The 24,802-nt window shown below is 37.1% G+C and overlaps 1 protein-coding gene and 1 pseudogene across 3 annotated transcripts in view; one reads left to right on the top strand and one right to left on the bottom strand.

The window, feature by feature from the left end:
* Positions 1 to 24,802, bottom strand: part of NUP98 (nucleoporin 98 and 96 precursor) — a 121,262-nt gene that overhangs the window by 34,985 nt on the left and 61,475 nt on the right. For all 3 annotated transcript variants that reach the window (XM_090264773.1, XM_090264761.1, XM_090264764.1), the window contains exons 15-18: positions 8,632 to 8,748; positions 7,130 to 7,428; positions 3,792 to 3,905; positions 2,983 to 3,121 (exon numbers count right to left, since the gene is read on the bottom strand). In XM_090264773.1, coding sequence (XP_090120899.1) covers positions 2,983 to 3,121; positions 3,792 to 3,905; positions 7,130 to 7,428; positions 8,632 to 8,748 — 669 coding nt within the window. The remainder of the gene's footprint in view (positions 1 to 2,982; positions 3,122 to 3,791; positions 3,906 to 7,129; positions 7,429 to 8,631; positions 8,749 to 24,802) is intronic.
* On the top strand, positions 20,751 to 21,266 carry LOC150018410 (ATP synthase peripheral stalk subunit d, mitochondrial pseudogene; annotated as a pseudogene).

Below are 24,802 nucleotides of genomic sequence, written 5' to 3'. Positions count from 1 at the left end.
TTGTAGTAGTAAGCTTTATTATTATTTTTTTTTAATTTTATTTTTTGGTTATTCAATTATAGTTGTCCCATTTTTCCCCCATTGCTCCCCCCTCCCAGCCCATCCCTTCTCCCACAATTATATCCCTCCCCGTTGTCCATGTCCATGAGTCATTCATACACGTTCCTTGATTAGACCCTTCCCTTACTTATCCCCCTTCTCTCCCTCCCCTCAACCCCCTACTGACTACTATTCTAGTCTTTGCCTATTTAGTTCGTTTATTTGTGTTGCTCTTTAGTTTCCTGTGTTAGGTGATATCATATGATATTTTGCTTTCTTTGCCTGGCTTATTTCACTAAGCATAATTCTCTCTAGTTCCGTCCATGTTGTCGCAAAAGGCAGGAGTTCCTTCTTTCTTTCTGCTACATAGTATTCCATTGTGTAGATGTACCACAGTTTTTTGATCCACTCATCTACAGATGGGCACTTAGGCTGTTTCTAGCACTTAGCTATTGTAAACAGGGCTGCTATGAACATAGGGGTGCATAGGTTTTTTTGAATTAGGGTTTTAGGATTTTTCGGGTATAATCCTAGCAGTGGAATCACTGGTTCAAATGGCAGTTCCATTTTTAGTTTTTTGAGGTAATTCCATACTGTTCTCCATAGTGGCTGCACCAGTCTGCATTCCCACCAACAGTGCAGTAGGGTTCCTGTTTCTCCACATCCTTGCCAGCACCTGTTGTTTGTTGATTTGTTGATGATGGCCATTCTGACAGGTGTAAGGTGGTATCTCATTGTGGTTTTTACTTGCATCTCTCTGATGGCCAATGATGTTGAGCATTTTTTCATGTGCCTATGGACCTTCTGTATGTCCTCTTGTAGTAGTAAGCTTTAAAGTCAGAAAGTATGAGTCCTCCAGTTTTGTTCTTTTTCAAGATTATTTTTGCTATTTGGGATCCCGAGATTCTATATGATTTTGGGGTAGATTTTTCTATTTCTGAAAAAAATGCCATTGGGATTTTGATATGGATGCATTAAATTTGTAGATCGCTTTGGACAGTATGGAGATTTTAACAATTTTAAGTCTTCCAGTCCATGAAAAAGGGTTATCTTTCCATTTATTTGTCTTCTTTAATTTCTTTCAGCCAGGTTTCATAGTTTTCAGTAAACAAGGTTTTTCCCTTCTTGGTAAAGTTTATTTATTCCTAAGTATTTTATTCTGTTAATTGTAAATGGAATTGGTTTCTTAAGTTCCTTTTTAGATTGTTCATCATTAGTGTACAGAAACTGAGTTTTGCATGTTGATTTTGTATACCACTGAATTTGTTTTTCAGTTTTAGCAGGCTTTTTTAGTGGAATCTTTAGGTTTTCTTTATGTAAGATAAACAGATAATTTTCCTTCTACCTTTTCAATCTGGATTCTTTTTATTTCTTTTTCTTGTTCTAGCTCAGACTTCCAGTATTATGTTGAATAGATGTGGCAATGTAAGCATCCCTGTCTTACTCCTGATTTTAGAGAAAACACTGTCTTTTGCTATGGAGTATGACATTCAATATGGATTTTTTAAATACAACTATTCTTATGTTGAAGTAGTTTTCTTCTAGCACTAGGCTGTTGAGTGTCTTTAACATGAAAGGATGTTGAATTTTGTCAAATGCTTTTGAATCAATGTAGATGATCATGTTTTTCTTCATTCTGTAAATGTGATATATTAGGTTGGCCAAAAAGCCCATTTATTTTTTTCTATACAATAGTTCTAGTACTACTTAGTTGTCTTTAACTCAATTTGAGACAATTTTGTTGGACTGAATTGTGACAGCTGTCATATCAGCATGAATTTGGAAAAAGACAGCAAAATTGGTGAATTTTTGTGTAGTCATTTTAATATTGAAGATGGAAGAAAACATGCAACATTTTCAGCATATCATGCTTTGTTATTTTAAGAAAGGTAAAAATGCAACTGAAACACACAAAAAAGATTTGTACAGTGTATGGGAAGGTGCTGTGACTGATCGAATGTGTCAAATGTGGTTTGTGAAGTTTCTTGGTACTACTGATATTGTGGTCAAATAATTCTTTGCTGTGGGGCTGTCTTATGCATTGAAAGATGTTAAGCAGCAGCCCTGGCCTAGCAGGAGATAACATACTCAAAATATCCAAATCAATAGTTCTTGGTGAAAATAAAAAATATGTCTTTTATTTTATCAAAAAAACTAAAAGGACTTCTTGGTCAACCCAATATTACATAGATTGATTTTTATATGTTGAACATCATTGCACTGTAGGAATAAACCTCATTTGGTTATGGTGTGTAATCCTTTAAATGTACTGTTAAATTCTGTTTGCTGGTACTTGTTGAGGATATTTATATCAATATTCGTCATGGATATTAGTCTGTAGTTTTGTTACAATGTCTTTGTTTAGGACTGGAATCAGGGTAATGATTGCCTCACAAAATGAGTTCAGAAGTATTCTTGCCTCTTAAGATTTTTTGAAAGAGTTTGAGAGGAATTGGTGTTAACTCTTCTTTAAATGTTCAGCAGAGTTCAACACTGAAGTTTTTTCTGAAGTGGAGGTTTTTGACTACTGATTCAATTTATCGTTTACAGGGCTATTCAGATTTTGTTGCTTCATAATTCAATCGTGGTACATTGTGAACATAAACAATTTTAACTCTGGCCCTTTCAGAAGCTAATATCTCATACTAAAATACAGAGAAAGACTTAAGCATGGTCACCACAGAAATATGAAAAAAAAAAATACTACTAAAAATGTTTTCAGAAACTAACAGTAGATATTAGGGAAAAGGGGTCTAAGAAGTCAGAGTCTAGCATTTACTTACCATTTATCCTTTTAAATGAAAGTAGAGAAATAGCAATCATACATTATATAGTAAGTCAAAAAAGCAAATTGCAGAAAAATGTATATAACATGAACACATTTGTGTTTACAGAAAAAAACTGTGATTTAGCTATTGTCTAAATATATAAATAAATGCATACCTATTTAGCCCTTCACCCACAGGTGGTTTTTTGTTATCATCTAAATAGACAATAACTTCTTTCCTTCGGATATGCACAATATCATCCAAATTTAAATTTGTCAAATTCACTTCTCCTTCAAAATAGATTGAACCATAACCTAAAAATCAGAGTAAATAGTTAAAAACTCATCCTGTATAGAAGGCAAATACCTACATTATACTTTTAATAATCAGAAGGCGCAAACCGCTTTAAACATTAATCAGTATTTTCAATCACCCAGCCATACGATGAATGGGCTATTTCATCCATGATATGAATAAATGACATCATATACATTGTTATCTGCTTTAACATCTGTATTTTTACAGCACTTACGTTGTCCTCAAAATAGCCTTCTTAAATCTTTTACCAAGTATCTATACTGCTGCTGTATAAACAACTCTTAGCACCCAGCCTCCAGTAAAAGTTAAAATACCTGAGACCTTTCTTGAATACGTATCCTAAGTTTTCCCCCACAAAAATACATTTGTAGAAACTTAATAACATGAAGTTGAACCTAAATATTACCTATCTCTAATTACGGTAATTATTCAATTTTCTCACTTTCTATTTCTTGCTGTTTGTAATATTTTCTTTAATTATACAACACTGCAATGAGCCAATTAGTTTCCAAGGACTGTTATAAGGCTCTTGTCTTGTTTTGCTACTTATCTTGCTATTCAGCATAAGATGGGTCCAAATGTAGGGAAAAATATGGATTTAGTTATTAAGAACTTTCTTTACATAATTACAAAAATAAGGTGCAGAACTCCTAAACTCACACTCACCTTTACGACCGATAGTGAAGTCAGAGACAATGCACTCTCCTTTTTCATTGGTAATTTTAGCAAGATCATCCATAGATGGAATAGTATAGTAACCGACCTTAGTGAGAACAATGCCTATAATAAAAGAAACAGAAAATACAGTATTAATTGTGATTGCCCTTAGATAGAAGGGTTTTCACTTTAAATATTTTTTCTAGAAAATGAGTAAATTGTAAAATTACCTGATCATTAACTAAGTTATTATACAGAAAAAATATTACATATAGGAATAAAACATTTTTCCAACTGGTTTTCTAACAAGCACTACTCCTAGAAAAAAAGTATTTATGTGTTTTTATTAAGTTTCCTGTTCAAGTAAGTTTGGGAAACAAGCACAGCGTGTTTAGGGCAGTATATTTACAGGTTCTGAAAATTTGCAAAATAATTAAGTCTATTTAACTTTACTTAATCCAGTGTTCCCCAGACTACACCACAGAGCCTTCTTTTCATCGACACCCATTAATACACTACACTATAAAAGGCATTCCACAGAATACATTCCAAGAAAAGCTTGCTTAATCCATTTTTAAAAACTTTTCACACCTGAAGATACCAAAACCCAGGGTGGAATGAACCTGCCTTGGCTTACACAGTAATTCATAGGTTTAGGTGAAGATAAAACTCCAAACCCAGTACTTTTTATTTTACAGCCAACTGTCTTCCATAAACCTTGTGTCTTTAAAATTTACAACCCCAAATAAAGCTAAAATCGAGATAAAAAATCCTACATGAGAAAATCCCAAAGATAAATGTAAACTCCAAAGGTTTATATAATTCGTATTTTTTGTTTGTTTTTAATGTATCAACTAGGTAGTTTCTGAAGAATTCAAAGAAAATAGAACATTGGACCCTGCTGGTGTGGCTTAGTGGATTGAGAGCTGGTTTGCTTCCCAGTCAGGACACATGCCTGGATTGTTGACGAGGCCCCCAACTGGGGGTGCACGAGAGGTAACTACACATTGGTATTTCTTTCTTTTATCCCTCCCTTCCCGTCTCTCTAAAGAGAAATAAATAAAATTTTTAAAATCTCTCTATATAAAAAAACAGAACATTGGTATGCTTGTTCTAATCACTCCTTGCCCCATTTATATACAGAGGTTAGGCTAACTTGCTTTCTGAGAGAAAACCATTTAAGGCCAATATCAGATTAAACTCCAGAGTCCAGCAATGCCCACCTGTATACCTAACTTGTTTCTCCACCAGCAAGATTTAGAGGTTGTTAATGTCCTTGGCAATAAAATGTTAAATTAGGAGGTCAATGAGAAAACTAGAAACAGAAAGTAGAGACTGAATATTTGAAAAAAGATGTGTCATAATAAATTCATGTAACTATACACAGAAGTATATATATTTGGGATTCTTAATGTGAAATTATAAAGTTGGTTTCCTTAGGGTACCAATTGACCAGAAAATAGTTTATTACAGTTGGTTTACTCTTAAGTGTTTTGAACTGTACATAAAGGCAATAAGATAACTAGATGTAGAAAACTTTTATAGACATTTCAAGAATTAACTGTAAAACAACCCGAATGTTCACTAACAGAGAATGGATTCACCAAATGTGGCATATTTACATGAAGAAATACTACTGAGCAATAAAAAAATTAAGTTTAGATACATACACCATGGATTCAATCTCAAAAAACTTAAGTCAAAAAGAATACATATATGTGATTCCAGTTATATGAAGTTCAAGATTAGGCAAAACCAACCTATGTGACAAAAAAACAGACTGCGATTGACTTCTGAGGACTGCGACACAAAGGAACTTGCCAGGGTAAAAGAAATGTTCTATCTTTTTAAAAAAAATGATGTTAATTCTTCTAACCCATGAACATGGCATATGCTTCCATTTATTGTTTCTCCTTTAATTTTTTTTTTCAGTGTTCTATATTTATTCCTAGGTACTTTTATTTTTCTTGTTGCTATCGTAAATGGGATTTTTACCTAAATTCTCTTTCTGATATTTCATTGTTGGGGTACAAAAATCCCTTCGATTTCTGAATATTGACTTTGTGTCCTGCTATTTAGCCAAATTCACTTATTAGGCAGAGTAGTTTTTTGGTGGAGACTATAGGTTTTCCATGTACACAATCTTGTCATCTGCAAATAATGACAGCTTTACTTCCTCCTTCCCAATTTAGATGCCTTTTTTTTCTTTTCCGGTCACTGTGGCTAGAACTTCCAGTACTATATTGATGAGAGTGGTGAAAGTGGACACCTTTGTCTTGTTTCTAATCTTAAGGGTAAAGCTTTCAGTTTTTGCCCATTGAGTATGATGTTGGCGGCAGGTTTCTCCTATATGGCCTTTATTATGTGGCGGTATACTCCGTCTATTCCCACTTTGCTGAGTGTTTTTATAATTAATGGGTGCTATACTTTCAGCATCTATTGATAAGATCATGTGATTTTTGTCCTTCATTTTATTTATGTGATTTGTAAATACTGTACCATCCTTGAATCCTTGGGATGAATCTCACTTGATCATGGTGTATGATCTTTTTAATGTATTGCTGAAATCTGGTTTGCCAGTATTTTGTTCAGTATTTTAGCATCTATGTTTATCAGAGAAACTGGCCTGTAATTTTCGTTCTTTGTAGTGCTTTACCTGGCTTTGGAATGTTCTATCTTTTGTGTGGTATTGGATATCTGAATTTGTATGTGCCAAAATTCAAGGAAATGAAGAAAGATCTGTGTACTTCACTACATATAAATTGTACCTCAATCTTATTTTTTAGAAGGTAATGATACATACCAAAACCCAAACGAGATATTATATCAAGACAGAAAAGAAGGTAAGTTTTAAGTGCCCCATCAAGACACTCTAATTTTATAGTTTATATTACCTGTTTCAAGGATTAGTTGGGAAATAATTAGTTCATTATCATGGGAGAGGAGGGGAAGCACAAAACTGAGGTTATGATAAACAATCACAGCAATAGCTGCTATTTGAATGCCTATACATGTTAGGCACTCATGTTATGGTCTATACACTTTATCATTTTATTTAAAAACTAATAAGCAATCTTATGTAAATTGATAAAGCTAGGAAAACTATGAGGAGAGTCTCTGGCTGTCAAATTTGGGACCTTTAAACTATACCAGGATACAAAATGTGAATTTATGAATTGACTAAAGCATAAATGAAAAGTGTTCATATGCTAACGTCTATAAAATACAATAAAAAAATATTAAAAAGTTCAGATAGCTGACTTTCATTCTTTTGAAAATCTGTAACAAACAAAAAGAAATTTCAAATGACTGGTAAAAGATTAGTCATGTACAAATCCAAACCTGACCTGCTGGATGCATATGGTAAGTACTATTTTCTATTTCTTCCCGGTCATCCTGCAGTGACTCCTCATGAAAAGAGGTCTCTTCGCTACTTCCTTCCAGCCCATTTCGCAAGGCAGCACGCATGTTCAATGCAACAATGGTATCATCCACGCTGCTGTTGCTATTGTGTTTATTTCCAGCAGTCTCTGGGGTTTGAGGAATGGGTTTGGCAATAGGGTTAGCATAAAAACGTGACATAAGAGAATCATCATCTCCCTCCTGCTGATGATTCTCATCAACAGGTTTGCTCAGGAAACTGAATCTGAAAAGGGAAAATAAAAACAATATCTGAGCTCCTTATAGTAGTAGCAACAATGATAATAGCTAACCCTTACTGAGCCTTTACTAAGTGCCTGGCACCATTCTAGGTAATTCCACATATTAAAAATATTTATGCTTAAAGCAAATCCGTAACATACATTATTATCATTCTATTTTATAAAAAGACAACTAGGTCACAGAAAATAACTTCCCCAAGGTCACAAAGCTATAAGTGCTAGAGTTGGAATTCTAACCCAGGAAATTTGGCTGTAGAATTGATGGTTTTAACAGATCTATTTTCATGAATAAATGGATCTGAGGATCAAATTTTTAGTTAAAAAAAAAAAAAGCTCTACTATGTGGGGGTCAAATAATTAGTAGTGTTTCAAATTTTAAAAACTAAAAAAAATTTCAATTTTTAATATATCATCAGCAAAGTATTAGAAAATACTTCATTAATGAAAAAAATCAAACTAGAATGTTATCCAAAGAGAAAAAAACAGATGCAAATATATATACACACATATTACACACACACAGGAATTTTTTACTGAGTCATTATTTGAATACAAGAATATCAAATAATCTAAATGTCCTCCAACAAAGAACTGACTGAATTAGCTTAAGAGTCAGAAATGGCTATAGAGTCATTAAAAACGAGGGGGCAGATATATTCATATTGATATTCATATTATAAAACAAATTGAAATTAGCATGTTATAGAATATATAGCATTCATGCATAATCTCTACAATGTTTATCTATAAGAACAGATTTGTAAACAAATTTCTAAAGTATAAGAATATATATCAAACTATTAAGATTGGTATATATACTTCTATACTTATTTTTCTTTGGCTTGGCTACAATGACTATTACTCCAATACTTAACACAAACAAAATATCTATTATTTTGAGAGGTAAATATTAAATGTATGCTAAACTTGTTTAAAAGAAAATACATGGATACCAGAATAGTTTTGCAGAGTTAAATCAGAAGAACTGCAATAATTTTAAGGTCTAAAGTACTCAAAAAGCAAAAACATGACTTAATTTCTAGGTGTTCCTCTGTTGTTATACTTCTACACAACATATGCCAAACTTCATAAATTTTCATAGAGCAAAAATATTTTAAGCTCAGAATCTTTTCAAAATGAGAATAGGGCACTCTACCAGAAATAAGCCAAAACAGAATTCAGTTTACCTCTCTCCATTTTCTGGATAATCAGATGGTGAAGCTAGATCTTCTGATTCACGATTAACAGGCGAGAAGAGATTGCTATTGTTAAGGTTTTTCAAAACCAACTTCTTAATGCTCTTCCTATAAGCAGAGACCAAAAGGAGGGGAAAAAAAAATCTCAGGCACACAGCTATGTCATAGACATTACCTTAAAAACGAGTAAAAAAAAGAGCACTCTTGTTCACTTCTTACATATCTAAAAATGACCTAACAAGCTTAGGTCACAAACTATTCCAATAAATACATGATCAGTACATAAGGTACCAAATATATTGCACTCTGGTATTTAGAAGAATAAATCTAAACACATTCAAAACAAAGTGGGAATTCCTTTAGAATATATCATTCATGGTTCTCTGAACCACTGAGCGTTTTATCCAAATAGTTCACTCATTACACTATGTCTTAAATTTCAATTATTTCTCTACATGTCTTTTCCCTCTAAACATTTTCTGTCTTTTCTTAAAATGAAAGAATTCATTCATTCATTCATTCATTTTTAGAGAGAGGGCAAGAGGGGAAAAAAGAGGTGGAGGAACAGTGATGTGTGAGAGAAACATTGATTGATTGCCTCTCAAAGCCCCCAGCTGGGGAACTGGCCAGCAACTGAGGTACGTGCTCTGACTGGGAATCAAACCTGCAACCTTTCATTTTGCAGGAAGATGCTCAACCCACTGAGCCACCCCAGTCTGGGCTTCCTTCTTCTGACAGTAAGGATTTATGACTGTCTCCTCCCACAGAACTGGCATGCTACCTTGAAGAAAGTAGGTAAATAAATACTTTTTTGTCTAAATGAGAAAGACTGAGCCACCCCGGCCACTACAGAAAGATTTTTAAAATAAGATGACAAGAAAGCAATAGGAATAAAAAACCCTAATATCCAGAGGCAAATGATCAAATGTGTAAAAAGTTCACGTTTGTGTATTGCAGACTTATTTAAGGCAAGAACCTCCATAGTATATGAATTTCAAGTAGAAAAACCAATAGAAGAGATCTTAATTAACTTTCACTAAAACTTGCAGGATTAATGCACTTCATTCACTCTTAAAAAAACAAAGTATCAGACAACTCTCATATATTTATTTCTAGACTCAACTGAGTTACATGGTAATATACATCAGTAGTGTTTGTTCAAAACATGTGTATACTAGTTATACTCTTTATTGTAATGATATTACTAAACAAGCCAATGAAATTGGCACTGGAAGAATTGTTATTTACACAAAAACTAAACTGATACTTGCCCTCCTATTAAAGGCAGACTAGGTAATGCAGACTAATAGTCTTAGGAAATATAACCAGAAAAGTTGAAATTCTGTGTAGACATTGAGAGCCAACAAGTTGCAAAAAAAAAAATTACTGAACCAGTAACCTGTGGGGCACAGTGGCAAAGGGAGGTGTCTGGTATTTAGGGTTGTTTTTCTACTGAGGACTTTTCTGACTTCAAGGGGAAGGCTAAGAGGCTGAAGGGACACTTGACAATCTTGTGGGATTAAGAAGAGATAGAGACTGCAGTTCAGAGCTACCAAGGGTGGGGGACAACAGTGAATGCCACTCATTTTGTTTTGGAACCTGGAAAGTTTATACCCATGAGAAAACTAAAGGGACAAGGCACATAGTCATAAGTTCGGCTTTGACTCATTTCTATAAGCAAATTTCATTAAAAAAAACTTTCGGGAAGGTTCATATCATCATACTTGAACTCCAATTATTGCCACTTTTGAACATATAATGACATAAAATAATTCTTAAAAAGACACAAAGGAAACAAGCTAATACTTCAAAGATAAATGACCAATAAGCATATGATAAGGATGTTCAACATCATTAGTCAAAAAGAAACTGCAAATGAAAAGCATGAAATACTACTTCACACCCACTATCATAAAAAAGCAAACCAAACAGACAAGGATATGAAGAAAACTGAAACACTGTACAGTGTTGGTGGGAATATAAAATGGTGCAGCTGCTGTAGAAAAGTTTGGAAGTGACTCAAAAGGTTAAATACAGAATTAATACATGACCATAAACAATTCTAGTCCTAGTATATACCCTAAAGACTTCAAAACAGGGACTCAAATAAATCATTATACACCACCTTCATAGCAGCACTATTCACATACCTAAAATGTGAAAACAACCCAAATGTCCATCAACAGATGAATAAACAAGTGGTATATCCATACAATGAAATAGTGTTGAACTTTGAAAATGAATGAAGTTGATACCTGATACAACATAACAAACCTTAAAAACATTATGCCAAGTAAAACAATCCAGACATGAAAGAATACTGTATGATTTCCAGTATATGAGGTATTTAAAATGAGCAAATTCATACAAGTAGAAATATAGGGGTTTACAGGAACTGAGGAAAGGAAAAAGAAGGGAATTATTACATCAGAGGTACAGAATTTCTGTCTGGGATGATGAAAAAGACCTTGAAATAGTGGTGCTAATTGCTAGACAACACTGTAAGGGCTATTAAATATTAAAATGGATACATTTAGGAAAACTTTAGATGTGTTCATATAGTTTTGTGATATTGGAAGTTAAGAATATAAAATATCCAAACCAGCCCAGACCACTGTGGCTTAGTTAGTTGGGCTTTATCCCACAAGCGAAAGATTGCTGGTTCAATTCCCAGCCAGGGCACATGCCCAGATCATGGGATTGGTCCCAGTAGAGGTATATGCGAGAAGCAACCTATCAGATGTTTCTCTCTCATACTGATGTTTCTCGCCCTTTCTTTCTCCACCCCTCCCCCTGCCTGAAAATAAGTAAATAAAATATTTAAAAAAAAAATATCCAAACCAAAAAAACAAAACCAAAAAAGTGGATATAAAAGACCTAAATCATTAGCAAGTCGTACCTAACAACTATAAAATCACATTCTTTTAAAAAACACATGGAACATTTATAAAAACTAACATATGTTGGACCCTTAATGAAATAGGAAACAATTACAGAATAGGGAGCATCAATAATGCCAGAAGTTAGTTCTTTGAAATGACCACCAAAATGGGTAGATCCCTGACCAGACTGATTGAGAAAAATAAGTCACAGGTAGGCAGGTGCACGCTTGTGTGTGCGTGCACTCTCCCTCCCTCCTTCTCTCCCTCCCTCCCTCTCTCTCTCTCTCTCTCATATCAGGAATGAAAATGGGGATAATCTTACAGATTCTATCAAAATGAAAAAAGGTGAATAGTCCTATAACTTTTAAATAAACGAATAACAACAACAAAAACAATACAAATACTACCTCAGGCTCATGTATCTTTACCAGTACCTAACATTTAATGAAAAATTTAAAAAGCCCATGTTACACAAATTCTTCCAAAAAACAGAAAGAGAAAATACTACCCAATTTATTTATTTAATCAGTATGACCTTAATACCAAAACTAGATAAAAATACTTTAAGGAAGAAACATTCAGACCAATCTAAGTCATGAATATAGAAGGCAAATATCCTGGACACATTTTTACACATTGAATGCTACCAAAAGGAAGTTATTAAATATGACCAGGGCCCATGGAAAGGAACTGAGGACAACCTGAAAGGACAACTGCTGGCCAAATACGAGACAATTTGTTCACTAAAAAAAACCAGTAGCTGCAATGGACTGAAACACAGTGACAGAGGTGGGGAAGAGAAAAGGGATTGATGAAATGTTTCACATGAAGAACATACAACTAGAATACAAAGAACATAAAATAGTGTCAGGTAAAGGTAAAAATAATTGGCATCAGAAATATTAAGTGAAGAGAGGTACAAAGAACAAACACAAGAAGCCAAAAAGCAGAAATGTGGAAGAAAACTAGTTTGGGCCCTGGCTGGTGTGGCACAGTGGACTGAGTGCCAGCCTGCCAAAGAAGGGTCACCAGTTAGATTCCTGGTCAGGGCACATGCCTGGATTGCAGGCCAGGTCCCGGTTGGAGGCATGGGAGAGGCAACCAATCCATGTACCTCTCAAACAATGCGATTTCTCTCCCTCTTTTTCTCCTTCCCTTCCACTCTCTCTAAAAATGAATAAATAAAATCTTGAAAAAAAAGCCCCAACTAATTTGGAAAATACATGATAAAATACTACTGAGTCCATTAAGTCATGTTTGAAACAAACACTGAAAAAAATACTAGGAAATAAAATTATATCTATTTGAAAAATATATCTGTATTTAAAACCAGAAACATATCAAAACATTCTTTCTGCATGACACTTATCCCTATCCCTCTTCAGTTTAAATAACAAGTCCTCAGGAATGCTTTCCTTCATCATTATGTTAGTCTTTCCTACAGTGGCAATCTTTACTTCTTCTGTCATTTGTCTTACATGTGATTACTTGGTCAATATATCTCTTCCCTCACACACTGTGAATTCAGTGACAGAGGAATTTGTTTTGTTTATGGCTGCCTGCCCAGTGCCCATCACACCTGGCACTTACTAGTTGCTTGATAAACGCTTGCTGAGTGAAGGAATAAACAGAAGTATTAAAATGTATTTCCAAGTTTCATCATTCAGAATGAAGAAAACTGACATTTTTGCAAGGTCTTCCAGCCAAGCTGGAGGTGTAGGTAGACACACTGCATTCTTCCTCCACAACTAAAAAGGAATACAACTACCTCAAAAATAAAAACAACCAGCAGTACCAGAAAATCGAACTGCATGGAAGGCCAACAAAGATATAAAGAGAAATATTCACCCAGAGAGGTAGGAGGGGAGAAGCCAGGGCAAAGAGGATATGGTATGGCAGAGGCAGAAAGGCAGTGGCTGTGGCTGGCTGGTGGAAAGCACAGTCACACATTATAAAAGTCAGGAGGGACACCTGGGGAGCGACCTAGCCTCATACCAGACTACATAGCTCATGGTTCCAGCAACAGGGAAAATAAAGCCTCATTGCTTCTGATTGAGAAAACCAGTAGGGGTTGGGGAGGTGGAAGAAACTGCTGGTCTCAATAGAGTCCACTTGTTTAAAGGATCCTCAAAGTCCTAGAATGTCCGCAGACCCACCCACTCTGGGAACCACAACCAGGGCAACAGCTAGAGGGATGCCAGCCCTACACAGGAAGCAGAAGTGCCTGGAAAACGAGTGAGTGCTGAGCAAGCAGCATTGTTCCTTCCGAGACCCCTCCCCCCACATATTGTGCCACAACATGATGAAACAGGTTGCCACGTACTAATACCGAAGTCTCTGCCCCTAACAACATAACAGGTAGGACAGCTCTACCTAAGACAAAAGGCAAACACAGGAGGATGTCAAGTTGAGGAGACAGAGATGCATGGCCCAAGACAGGAAGCAGATCAAGGATCCAGTGGGAGAACTAAGTGACAAGGAGACAGGCAACCTAACATATAGAGTTCAAAATACTGTTGATAAAAAGATTCTCACAGACTTGACAGATATGCTTGAGTATGGCAAATGTAGAAGGAAAGAAGTGAAGGCTATGCTAAGTGAAACGAAGAAAATTCCACATGAAACCAATGGTGAAGGGAAGGAAACCTGGGTTCAAATCAATGATCTGGAATGTAAGGAAGAAATAAACAGTCAATCAGTACAGAATGAGAAAATAAGAATTGGAAAAAAATGAGGAGAGGCTTAGGAACCTCTGGGATAACTTTAAACATGCCAACATCTGAATCACAGGGGTGCCAGAAGGAGAAGAGAAAGAGCAAGAAATTGAAAACTTATGTGAAAAAATAATGGAAGAAAACTTCCCAAATTTGATGAAGGAAACAGACATACAAGTCCAGGAAACACAGAAAGTCCCAAACAAGTTGGACCCAAAGAGAATGACGCCAAGACACACCATCATTAAAATCCCAAAGGTGAAAGACAGAGAATCTTAAAAGCAGCAAGAGAAAAACACAGAATGACCTACAAAGGAATTCCATAGACTATCAGCTGCTTTCTCAAAAGAAACTTTGCAGGCAAGAAGAGACTGGAAGAAGTATTCAAAGTGATGAAAAACAAGGACCTACAACCAAGATTATTCAATCCAGCAAAGCTATCATTTAGAATGGAAGGGCAGATAAAGTGCCTCCCAGTCAAGATAAAGCTAAAGGAGTTCATCATCACCAAGCCATTATTACATGAAATGTTAAAGGGACTTATTTAAGAAAAAGAAGGTCAAAACAATGCACATTAAAATGACAACAAACTCAGAACTATCAACAACAGAATCTAAAGAATAAAAGGAAAAACAAACTAAGCAAACAACCAGAATAGGAACAGAATCATAGGTATGGGGACCATGTGGAACGTTATCAGCTGGGAGAGGGAAGGGGGAGAAATGGGGAAATGGTGCAGGGACTAAGTAGCATAATTGGCAGGTACAAAATAGACAGGGGAATATGTTACAAATAGAATAGGAAAGGGTGAAGTCAAAGAACTTACATACACGACCTGTGGAAAAGAACTAAGAGGGGATGGAATTGCTGAAGGAATAGGGGTACTGGGTGGAAGGGAACAAAGGGAAAAGAAGTTGAGACAACTGTAACAGGATAATCAAAATATAATTAAAAGAAAAGAATAATGAAAATTATTGGCTTGCTCTCTAGTAAATTTCCTCTAATATGAAAAGACAAATGGAAAAAGACATGGCACTGGTAAGGTTCTCACACCTGTCAATCTAACAAATTCTTCTTTCAAAGCAAACAGAGTACTGTTCTAGTGTTGACTATAGTTACATAGTCCCTAATGAATCTTTACAATCTGTGGTATTACATGGCAACTATTCATAGTGCCATAAAGTAGTGGCCTAAGACTTAGTTCAGGAAGTAAATAGTGGCAGGTGTCATTTCTTTTAGATAGTTAAATGCAGTTAATGATGGCAGGAAGATGGCAGCGGAGTAGGTAGCAGTGTCCGCTTGCTACCATCTCAGAAGGACTTGGAGTACAAACACGGAGTGGAGTGAATGTGGATTTCAGATAGGGCAAACAGGGAAGGGAGTGTGGGAGTGGTGTGAAAGAGGGCAGAAAGCTAAGCCCGAGCTCTCCAAATGGAGTCCCTGGGCTTCCCTGCCCGGCGCCTCTACTGAACCGCACCCAAAAGGAGCAGCTGCTGACTAGCTCATTAGCCAGGATCTGTCTGGAAGCTTCTCCCTGCCATAGGCGCTCCAACCAGTAAAGTCCTGGTGGGAGTCAGCGAGAAGGTTTGGTTGAAACAGCCAGAGGCGTGGGAAGACAGTGAACAGCCTGGATTGTGAAAAACTGTATGAACTGAGTCTAGGTGGGGACTCCCTTGGCTGTCAACACTGGGCTGGCAACTCTGCCCCGGGCGCTCGCACAAAGGCTCACCAAACAAAAAAGCAGAACTGAGCTGGGGAGAGGGGCCCATATGGGAAAGCTGAGGCAGAACTGCAGACTCGGTAGGGACCCCAGGCAGGCAAGTGGCACATGCAGGCGTATAGGCAGGGACACAGGCCAGTGCTGCAGCTTGGAGGCAACACAGACATTTTTAGAGAAGGAGCGGAGACAGAACCCAAGGCTGGGCAGGGACTATTGGCATGCACACGCTGGCTCACCAGCAGAACAGCGTTGCTAGACAAGCCTGAGGAGGGCTGGAGGATGCCGCAGGACCAGGGGGAAGGGGTCTCAACTCAATGCGGCTCACAGCAGAGAGCTGCGGCAGGCCCACGAGTGAGAGAACAGCAGCCTCAGAATCCAGCCAGATCTTCTCACAGCCGGCCAGCCAGAAAAGATTTAAAACCCATGGAATTTTGACCAGGGGCAAATCCAGAAAAAGGAGACAGCGCCCAAAGATTGTACTGGGTAAAAATCCTTTCTTTAATCTGTTTCCTACCTTCTCTCCCTCCTATTCTTCTTAAATGTTTTTTTGTCTGTTTTTTTTTATCCTCCCTCTTGCACTAAACATATAGCATATAACTGCTATATAAACCTAATACTATACACTTCCACTTTGACACTTCATTCTGCACTCTTACCTCCCTTTTTCAACATAAAATATAAATATTACTTACTGTCTAACATTGCCTTGACCCTACTTGCTACTATTATTGTTCTTCCAATTTCCCTCTCAAAAATCATCTCTCTTTCATTTAAAACAACTTTTACCTGTTTTTCCTATAGTAAAATAGTCTTAACCTCTTTACATTTATACTAATACTTGCTCAATTGCTGCTAATAGTGTGATCGTGGGTGGGGGATACTTTTGTGGGTGTGGGTTTCTTGCATGGGTTGTGTGTTTATGTTTTAACAGAATCTCCACAAAAGAACTCAAGACAAGGTGGGCAAAGTGACTCTCAACCAACTAGCCAGAGGGAAGGTTTCACCAAAGAGTAACTGAAATACAACCAGACAGCTTAAACAAACAGCATAAAGGGCATCCCAAGAGCATCAAGCTCAGGGGATCAAAGAGACTGCACCACTGAATTCCCCAGGTCTCCAATACAAAACCTCATACCACAAAGGCAGGAAATCAAAGCAGACAAATCTTAAAAAAACAAACAAGAAGAATCCATCATGGGGAGACACAAAAACAACCTCCCAATGAAAGGAAAAGCGGAATCCCCAGAAAGAGAGATAGAGAAAACAGAGGTAAGCAAACTATCAGACATGGAATTCAAAAGAATGGTTATAAAAAAGCTCAATGAACTTGACAAACTCAGAGAAAATTAAAACGAACTCTAGGGGAATTACAAAGAACTGCAGGGAAACTACAAAGAACTCCAAGGAAGCTACAAGAAACTTACAGAGAACTACACCAACATAAAAAAACACATAGAAACTATAAATAAGAACCAGGAAGAAATGAAGAATACAATTTCTGAACTGAAGAACACAGTAGAATCGATCAAAAGCAGGCTAATTGAAGCAGAGGATTGGATCAGTGAGTTAGAGTACAATGTAGAAAAAAATTCCCAGACAATACAACAAAATTAAAAAAATTTAAAAAGAATGAAGCGGGTGTAAGAGAACTGCTGGACAACATGAAATGAAAAAATATTTGAATCATAGGGATACAAGAATGTGAAGAAGAGGAACACGAGATAGAAAATCTGATTGAATAAGTAGTGACAGAAACTTTTCCTAACTTGATGAGAGAAAAAGTCATTCAAGTCCAGGAAGCACAGAGGGTCCCAATGAAGATGAACCCAAAAAGGCCCCGTCCAAGGCACATCATAATTAAAATGGCAACATTCAAAGACAAAGAGAGAATCTTAAAAGCAGCAAGAAAAAAACAGCAAATAACATACAAGGGAGCTCCGATAAGACTATAAACTGATTTATCGACAGAAACACTACAAGCCAGAAGGGAATGGCAAAAAAAATATTTCAAGCAATAAAAAAATAAAAAAAGACCTACAACCAAGACTACTCTACGCAGCAAGGCTCTCTTTCAAAATTAAAGGTGAAATAAAGAGTTTGCCAGACAAAGGAAGACTAAAAGACTACATCTCCACCAAACCAGCACTGTAAGAGATGCTAAAGTGAATGCTTTAAGAAAAAGAAGAAAGAGACAGAGGGAGAGGAACACAGGTACAAAGGAAAATGAATAAATACCCGTCAATAATAACCTTACATGTAAACGGATTAAATGTGCCGATCAAAAGACATACGGTAGCGGAATGGATACGAAAAAATGACCCACATATATGCTGTCTACAGGAGACATATCTCAAAACAAAAGATATACACAGACTGAAAGTGAAGGGATGTAAAAAAGTATTCACAGCAAATGGACATGAAAAAAAAGCTGGGGTGGCCATACTTATATCAGACAAAACAGATTTCACAGCGAAGGCTACAAAGAGAGACAAAGAAGGGATTTCATAATACTTAAGGGAACAATCCATCAAGAAGATATAACCCTGGTAAACATATATGCACCCAACATAGGAGCACCCAAATATATAAGGAAAATACTAGAAGACTACAAGGATATCAACAGCAACTCACTCATAGTAGGGGACTTTAACACCCCATTATCAACAACAGACAGAACTTCAAAGTAAAGAAACACCAAGGATACTGAGGTACTGAACAACACACTAGAGCAAATGAACTTAACTGATATATAGAGAACTTTTCACCCCAAAGAAGCAAAATATACATTCTTTTCAAATGCACATGGGACATTTTCAAAGACAGACCATATGGTGGGGCACAAAACAAGCTTCAACAAATTCAAGAAAACTGAAATGATATCAAGCATCTTCTCAGACCACAATGCCTTGAAACTAGAAATCAACCTCAAGGAAAAAACTCAAAGACATTCAAACTTATGGAGAATGAATAACATGATATTAAATAATGAACTGGTTAATAATGACATCAAGGAAGAAATCAAGAAGTTTCTGGAAACTAATAATAATGAACACACAACAGCCCAAAACCTATGGGATACAGCAAAAGCAGTCCTGAGAGGAAAGTTCATAGCAATACAGGCCTACCTGAAAAGGACAGAGGGATCGCGAATAAAAATCTAACCCTACAGCTACAAGAACTAGAACAACAACAACAAAGCCCAGGGCGAGTAGAAGGAAGGAAATCATCAAGATCAGAGCAGAATTAAATGACTTAGAGACTAGATTCCCAGTCAGGGCACATTACTAGGTTGCACGTCAGGTCCCCAGTTGGGGGGTGCGAGTGAGAGGCAACCACATTGATGAAAGATTAAAGGAAAAAAAAATGACAGACTAAACAAACAATTCAAAAGATCAACAAAAGTAGGAGCTGGTTCTTTGGAAAGATAAACAAAATCAGAAACAAAAGAGGAAAAAATCACGACCAATATCACAAAAATACAAAGGATTGTAAGAAATTACTTCAAACAACTGTATGGCAAGAAACTTGACAACCTAGATGAAATGGACAAATTTCTGGAAACATATAATCTTCCAAAACTGAATGAAGAAGTAAAAAGCCTGAACAGACTGATAACAAAGAGTGAAACTGAAGCAGTAATCAAAAAACTCCTAGCACACAAAAGCTCTGGACCAGATGGCTTCACAGGTGAATTTTACAAAACATTTAGGAAAGAACTAACACTTACCTGTCTCAAACTATTCCAAAAAATTCAAGAAGAGGGAAAACTCCCAAACTCCTTATATGAAGCCAATATTACCCTAATTCCAAAACCAGGTCAAGATGCAACAAAGAAAGAAAACTACGGGCCAATATCACTGATGAACATAGATGCTAAAATCCTCAACAAAATATTGGCAAACAGGATCCAGCAACACATTAAAAAGATCATACACCACAATCAAGTGGGATTCATCCCAGGGATGCAACGATGGTTTAATATTCACAGATCAATAAATGTAATACACCACATAAAGAAAATGAAAGGCAATAATCACATGATCGTATCAATAGATGCAGAAAAAGCATTTGATAAAGTACAACACCCATTTATGATGAAAACTCTCAGCAAAATGGGAATAGAGGGAACATACCTCAACATAATTAAGGCCATATATGAGAAACCTGAAGCCAACATCATACTCAATGGACAAAAACTGAAGGCATTCCCCCCTGAGATGAGGAACAAGACAAGGATGCCCACTCTCTCCACTCCTATTCAACATGGTGTTCTAAGTTCTAGCCACAGCAATCAGAGAAGAAAAAGAAATAAAAGGCATCCAAACTGGAAAAGAGGAAGCAAAACTGTCATTATTTGCAGATGACATGATAGTATACATAGAAAATTATAGACTCCACTAAAAAACTACTTGACATAATAAGTGAATTTGGCAAAATAGCAGGGTACAAAGTCAATATTCAGAAATCAAAGGCATTTCTGTACACCAACAATAAAATATCAGAGATAGAAACTAAAAAACAATCCCATTTACTATAGCAACAAGAAAAATAGAATAAACTTAACCGCAGAGATAAAAGACTTGTACTCGGAAAACTACATAACACTGAAGAAAGAAATTAAGGAAGATACAAATAAATGGAAGCAAATACCATGTTATTGAATGGGAAGAATCAACATCATTAAAATGTCCATACTACCCAAAGCAATTTAAAGATTCAATGCAATCCCAATTAAAATACCAGTGACAGGTTACTTGCTGCTGGGGACTGTGGGCCGCCAGGGTTGGGGAAGGGTCTCAAGATGGCTGGGCGAAAACTTGCCCTGAAAGCCATTGACTGGGTCGACTTTGGGGAGATAATACCCCAAAACCCGAAGGCCATCGCTAACTCCCTGAAATCCTGGAACGAGACCCTCACCTCCAGGTTGGCCACGCTGCCTGAGAAGGCACCTGCTATCGACTGGGCTTACTACAAGGCCAACGTGGCGAAGGCCGGCCTGGTGGATGACTCTGAGAAGAAGTTTAATGCCCTGAAGTTTCCTGTGCCTGAGGATAAATACAGTGCCCAGGTGGATGCTGAAGAAAAAGAAGATGTGAAAAGCTGTGCTGAGTTTCTGTCTCTCTCCAAGGCCAGGATTGAGCAATATAAGAAGGAGCTGGAGAAGATCAAGAATATAATTCCATTTGAGCAGATGACTATTGAGGATTTGAATGAAGTCTTCCTGGGAACCAAATTAGACAAAAAGAAGTATCCCTACTGGCCTCACCAGCTGATTGAGAATTTATAAACTTGCATCTGGGAGAAGGCCCTGGCCTCCATATTGTGCCCTCTGGACATTAAAAATAATTCCGTGAAAAAATAAAATAAAATAAAAAAATAAAATAAAATACCAGTGACATATTTCAGAGACCTAGAACAACTACTTCAAAAGCTTATATGGAACCAAAAAAGACCCCAAATAGCTAAAGCAATCTTGAGACAGAAGAACACAGCAGGAGGAATCAGAATACTTGACACCAAACTATACTACAAAGCCACTGTGATCAAGACAGTTTGGTACTGGCATAAGAACAGACAGATAGATCAATGTAACAGAATAGAGAGCTCAGAAATAAACTCAGGTCTACATGGTCAACTAATATTTGGCGAAGGGGAAAGGAGCATAAAATGGAGTGAGAAGAGCCTCTTTGACAGATGGTGCTGGGAGAACTGGACGGGGACGTGCAAAAAAATGAAACTAAATCACCAACTCACACCACACACCAGGATAAACTCCAGAGGGATCAAAGTCTTAAATGTAAGCCATGACACCATTAAAGTCCTAGAGGAAAACACAGGCAGGAAAATTTCAGATATCCCACATAGCAATTTTTTCACCAATACATCTCCTAAGGCAAGGGAAATAAAGGGAAAAATAAACAAATGGGACTACATCAAACTAAAAGATTTCTGCTCAGCAAAAGGAAAAGGAAACCAACCATACGGGAAAACATATTTGCCAATTATACCTCAGATAAGGGATTGATCTCCAAAATATATAAAGAATTTACACATTTCAACACCCAGAAGACAGACAGCCCAATTAAAAGATGGGCAAAGGACCTGAAGAAACACTTCTCCAAAAAGGATAAACAGAGGGTCCATAGACACATGAAAGAATGCTCAACATCACCAGCCATCAGAGAGATGCAAATAAAAACCACAATGAGATACCACTTTACACCAATCAGAATGGCCATCATCAAACAATCAACAAACAACAAGTGCTGGCGAAGATGTGGAGAATCGGGAACCCTGGTGCACTGTTGGTGGGAATGCAGACTGGTGCAGCCACTATGGACAACAGTATGGAATTACCTCAAAAAACTAAAAATGGAACTGCTTTTTGAACCAGCGATTCCACTGCTAGGGTTATAACCAAAAAATCCTGGAACCCCAATTCAAAAGAACTTATACACCCCTATGTTCATAGCAGTGCTGTTTACAATAGCCAAGTGCCCGAATCAGTCTAAGTGCCTATCTGTAGATGAGTGGATTAAAAAACTCTGGTACATTTACACAATGGAATACTATGCAGCAGAAAGAAAGAACTCCTGCCATTTTTGACAGCATGGATGGAACTAGAGAGAATTATGCTTAGTGAAATAAGCCAGGCAATGAAAGAAAAATACCATATGATATCACCTAATACAGAAGACTAATGAACAACACAAACAAATGAACAAAATGGAACAAGGAATAGAATAACAGTTATGGGTGGGGGGGGAGAAGGGAGGTAAGTAGGGAAAGGGTCTAGTCAAAGAACATGTATAAATGACACATGGACATGGACAATGGAGTGGGGAATGACTGGGAGAGGGAGTAGGCTGGGTGAGGGGGAGCAATGAGGGAAAATGGGACAACAGTAATTAAAAAATAATTAAAAACAAATAAATGCAGTTAATATTAAATTATAGATACTCCGTCGTCGGCATCCGTCCGTCTCGAGAGACGATGGTGTAGCTTCTACTGAAGCTACAGAGCCTGGGCAGGGTGATATGGAGGGTCTGCTGTTGCCCATGCAGCAGACCCCCCCTCTCTTCGCAGCTGAAGGGTCCAAGGGAAAGACGGAGTCAATACAGCTTGGCTTCAGGTGCGCCGCAGGAGTTGCCGGTGTTGACTACAACGTCAAACCGCCTTAGGGACTCCGGCTCCGGATTTTCTGTCGGGGTTTACTCCCTTAGCCTTTCCCCTGAAGAGGTATGCCGCAAGGCAGCGGAGGTTTTTTGGAGTCAGAGTTTTCCTTCTCTGAATTATAGATACTAACAACTCAATAATGTATACTGGATAGCAGAAAATGGATATACCTTTATAATCGCCATCATCTCTGGGCCCTTGGCTTAGTCCCTCATCCTCCCATGAGGAGCTATTGGTGTAAGTTATGGGATTCTCTGTTGTTATTTAGCTACTTTTATGCCCTCTAAGATCCATTAATATGTTCAACAATTATTTATCACTTACTCTGTCCCATGAAATGTTTTAGGCACTTTAAATGACAGGGAAAAAAAAACCCCAAAACCCAAAGGTATAGAGCTTATGTTCTAGAATGAGACAACAGGTAAAACCCAAATATAAATAAATAAAATATTAAAAGGTATGAAGAAATAAAAAAGGATAAGCACGTGCAGAGTGCCTATAAGAGTAGAGATGGGTACAATTTTAAATAGTGGTCAGAGTAGTCTTTAGAGAGGTGACATGTGAATAAAAAGTGAGATTTATAGCTATACTGATTTATGGGGAGTGTTTCAGTCAAAGAGAACAACTGGGGCAAATATCCAAAGGCAATAGCACACCTTTCACAGCAAGGAGCCAATGAGATTAGAGTGAAGTAAACAATGAAGAGGGTAGTAAGTGTGTTTCTCAGAGATAACGGAAGGCCAGACTTTATAGGGCTTTATTTGCCACTGTAAGAACCCTGGCCTTTAGTCTGAGTATAATATGAACCACAGGGTTTTGGACAGAAGAGTGATATCATCTGATTTATGCTTCAGAAGGATCGCTATGGCAGCCACATTCAGTACAAAATGCAAAGGGGTAAAGGTAAAGGTAAAAGTAGAAAGATAGGTTAGGAGAATACTGCAGTAATTCAATTAAGAGAGGATAGTGGCTTGTTCATAGTAGTAGCAGTGGAGGTGGTAAGAACTGGTCAGATTTCAGGTAATTTTTGGAGGTAGAACAATGATTTGCTGACAGCTTGGATGTGGGATGTACAAAAAAAAGTCAAGGATGATTCCATTTTTGGTCTGAGCAAATAGAATAATGGAAATGCAATTACCTGATAGGGTGAAACAGGTCTGAGAACAGGGGTTCAGTGTTGGACGTCCTGGTTTTGAAATAAGTGTTTATCAGTGATGTTGAGTAGAGATGTACATAAGAATCCAGAATTTAAGAGAGAGATCGGGCTGGAGATAAGTTTGGGAATCATCAGACTATAGATGATTTAAAGCCATGAAACTAAGTTAAGTCACTTTGGGAGTAAATAAAATGTGATTAAGAACTGAGCCTAGGGTTATTCAATTTTAAGAGGTTGGGAAGAGGAACAAGCAAAGGAGACAGAGGTAGTAACCAGTAAGGTAGGAAGAAAACTGGGGATGTGTAGGGTTCCTGGAAGCAAATTAAGAAAGTGAATCAAGGAAGTGGGAAGAGATGAATGTGTTAAACGTTTCTAATACATTAAGTAAAAACTGTTGAGCCCTGGCTGGTATGGCTCAGTGGACTGAGTGCCAGACTGTGAACCAGAAGGTCGTTGGTTCAATTCCTGGTCAGGGCACATGCCTGGGTTGCAGGCCAGGTCCCCGATTGTGGGT

The sequence above is a fragment of the Furipterus horrens genome, unplaced genomic scaffold (genome assembly GCF_987537825.1).
Source record: "Furipterus horrens unplaced genomic scaffold, mFurHor1.1.pri manual_scaffold_2, whole genome shotgun sequence".
Taxonomy (NCBI): domain Eukaryota; kingdom Metazoa; phylum Chordata; class Mammalia; order Chiroptera; family Furipteridae; genus Furipterus; species Furipterus horrens.
This window is presented reverse-complemented; position numbering and strand designations above follow the sequence as displayed.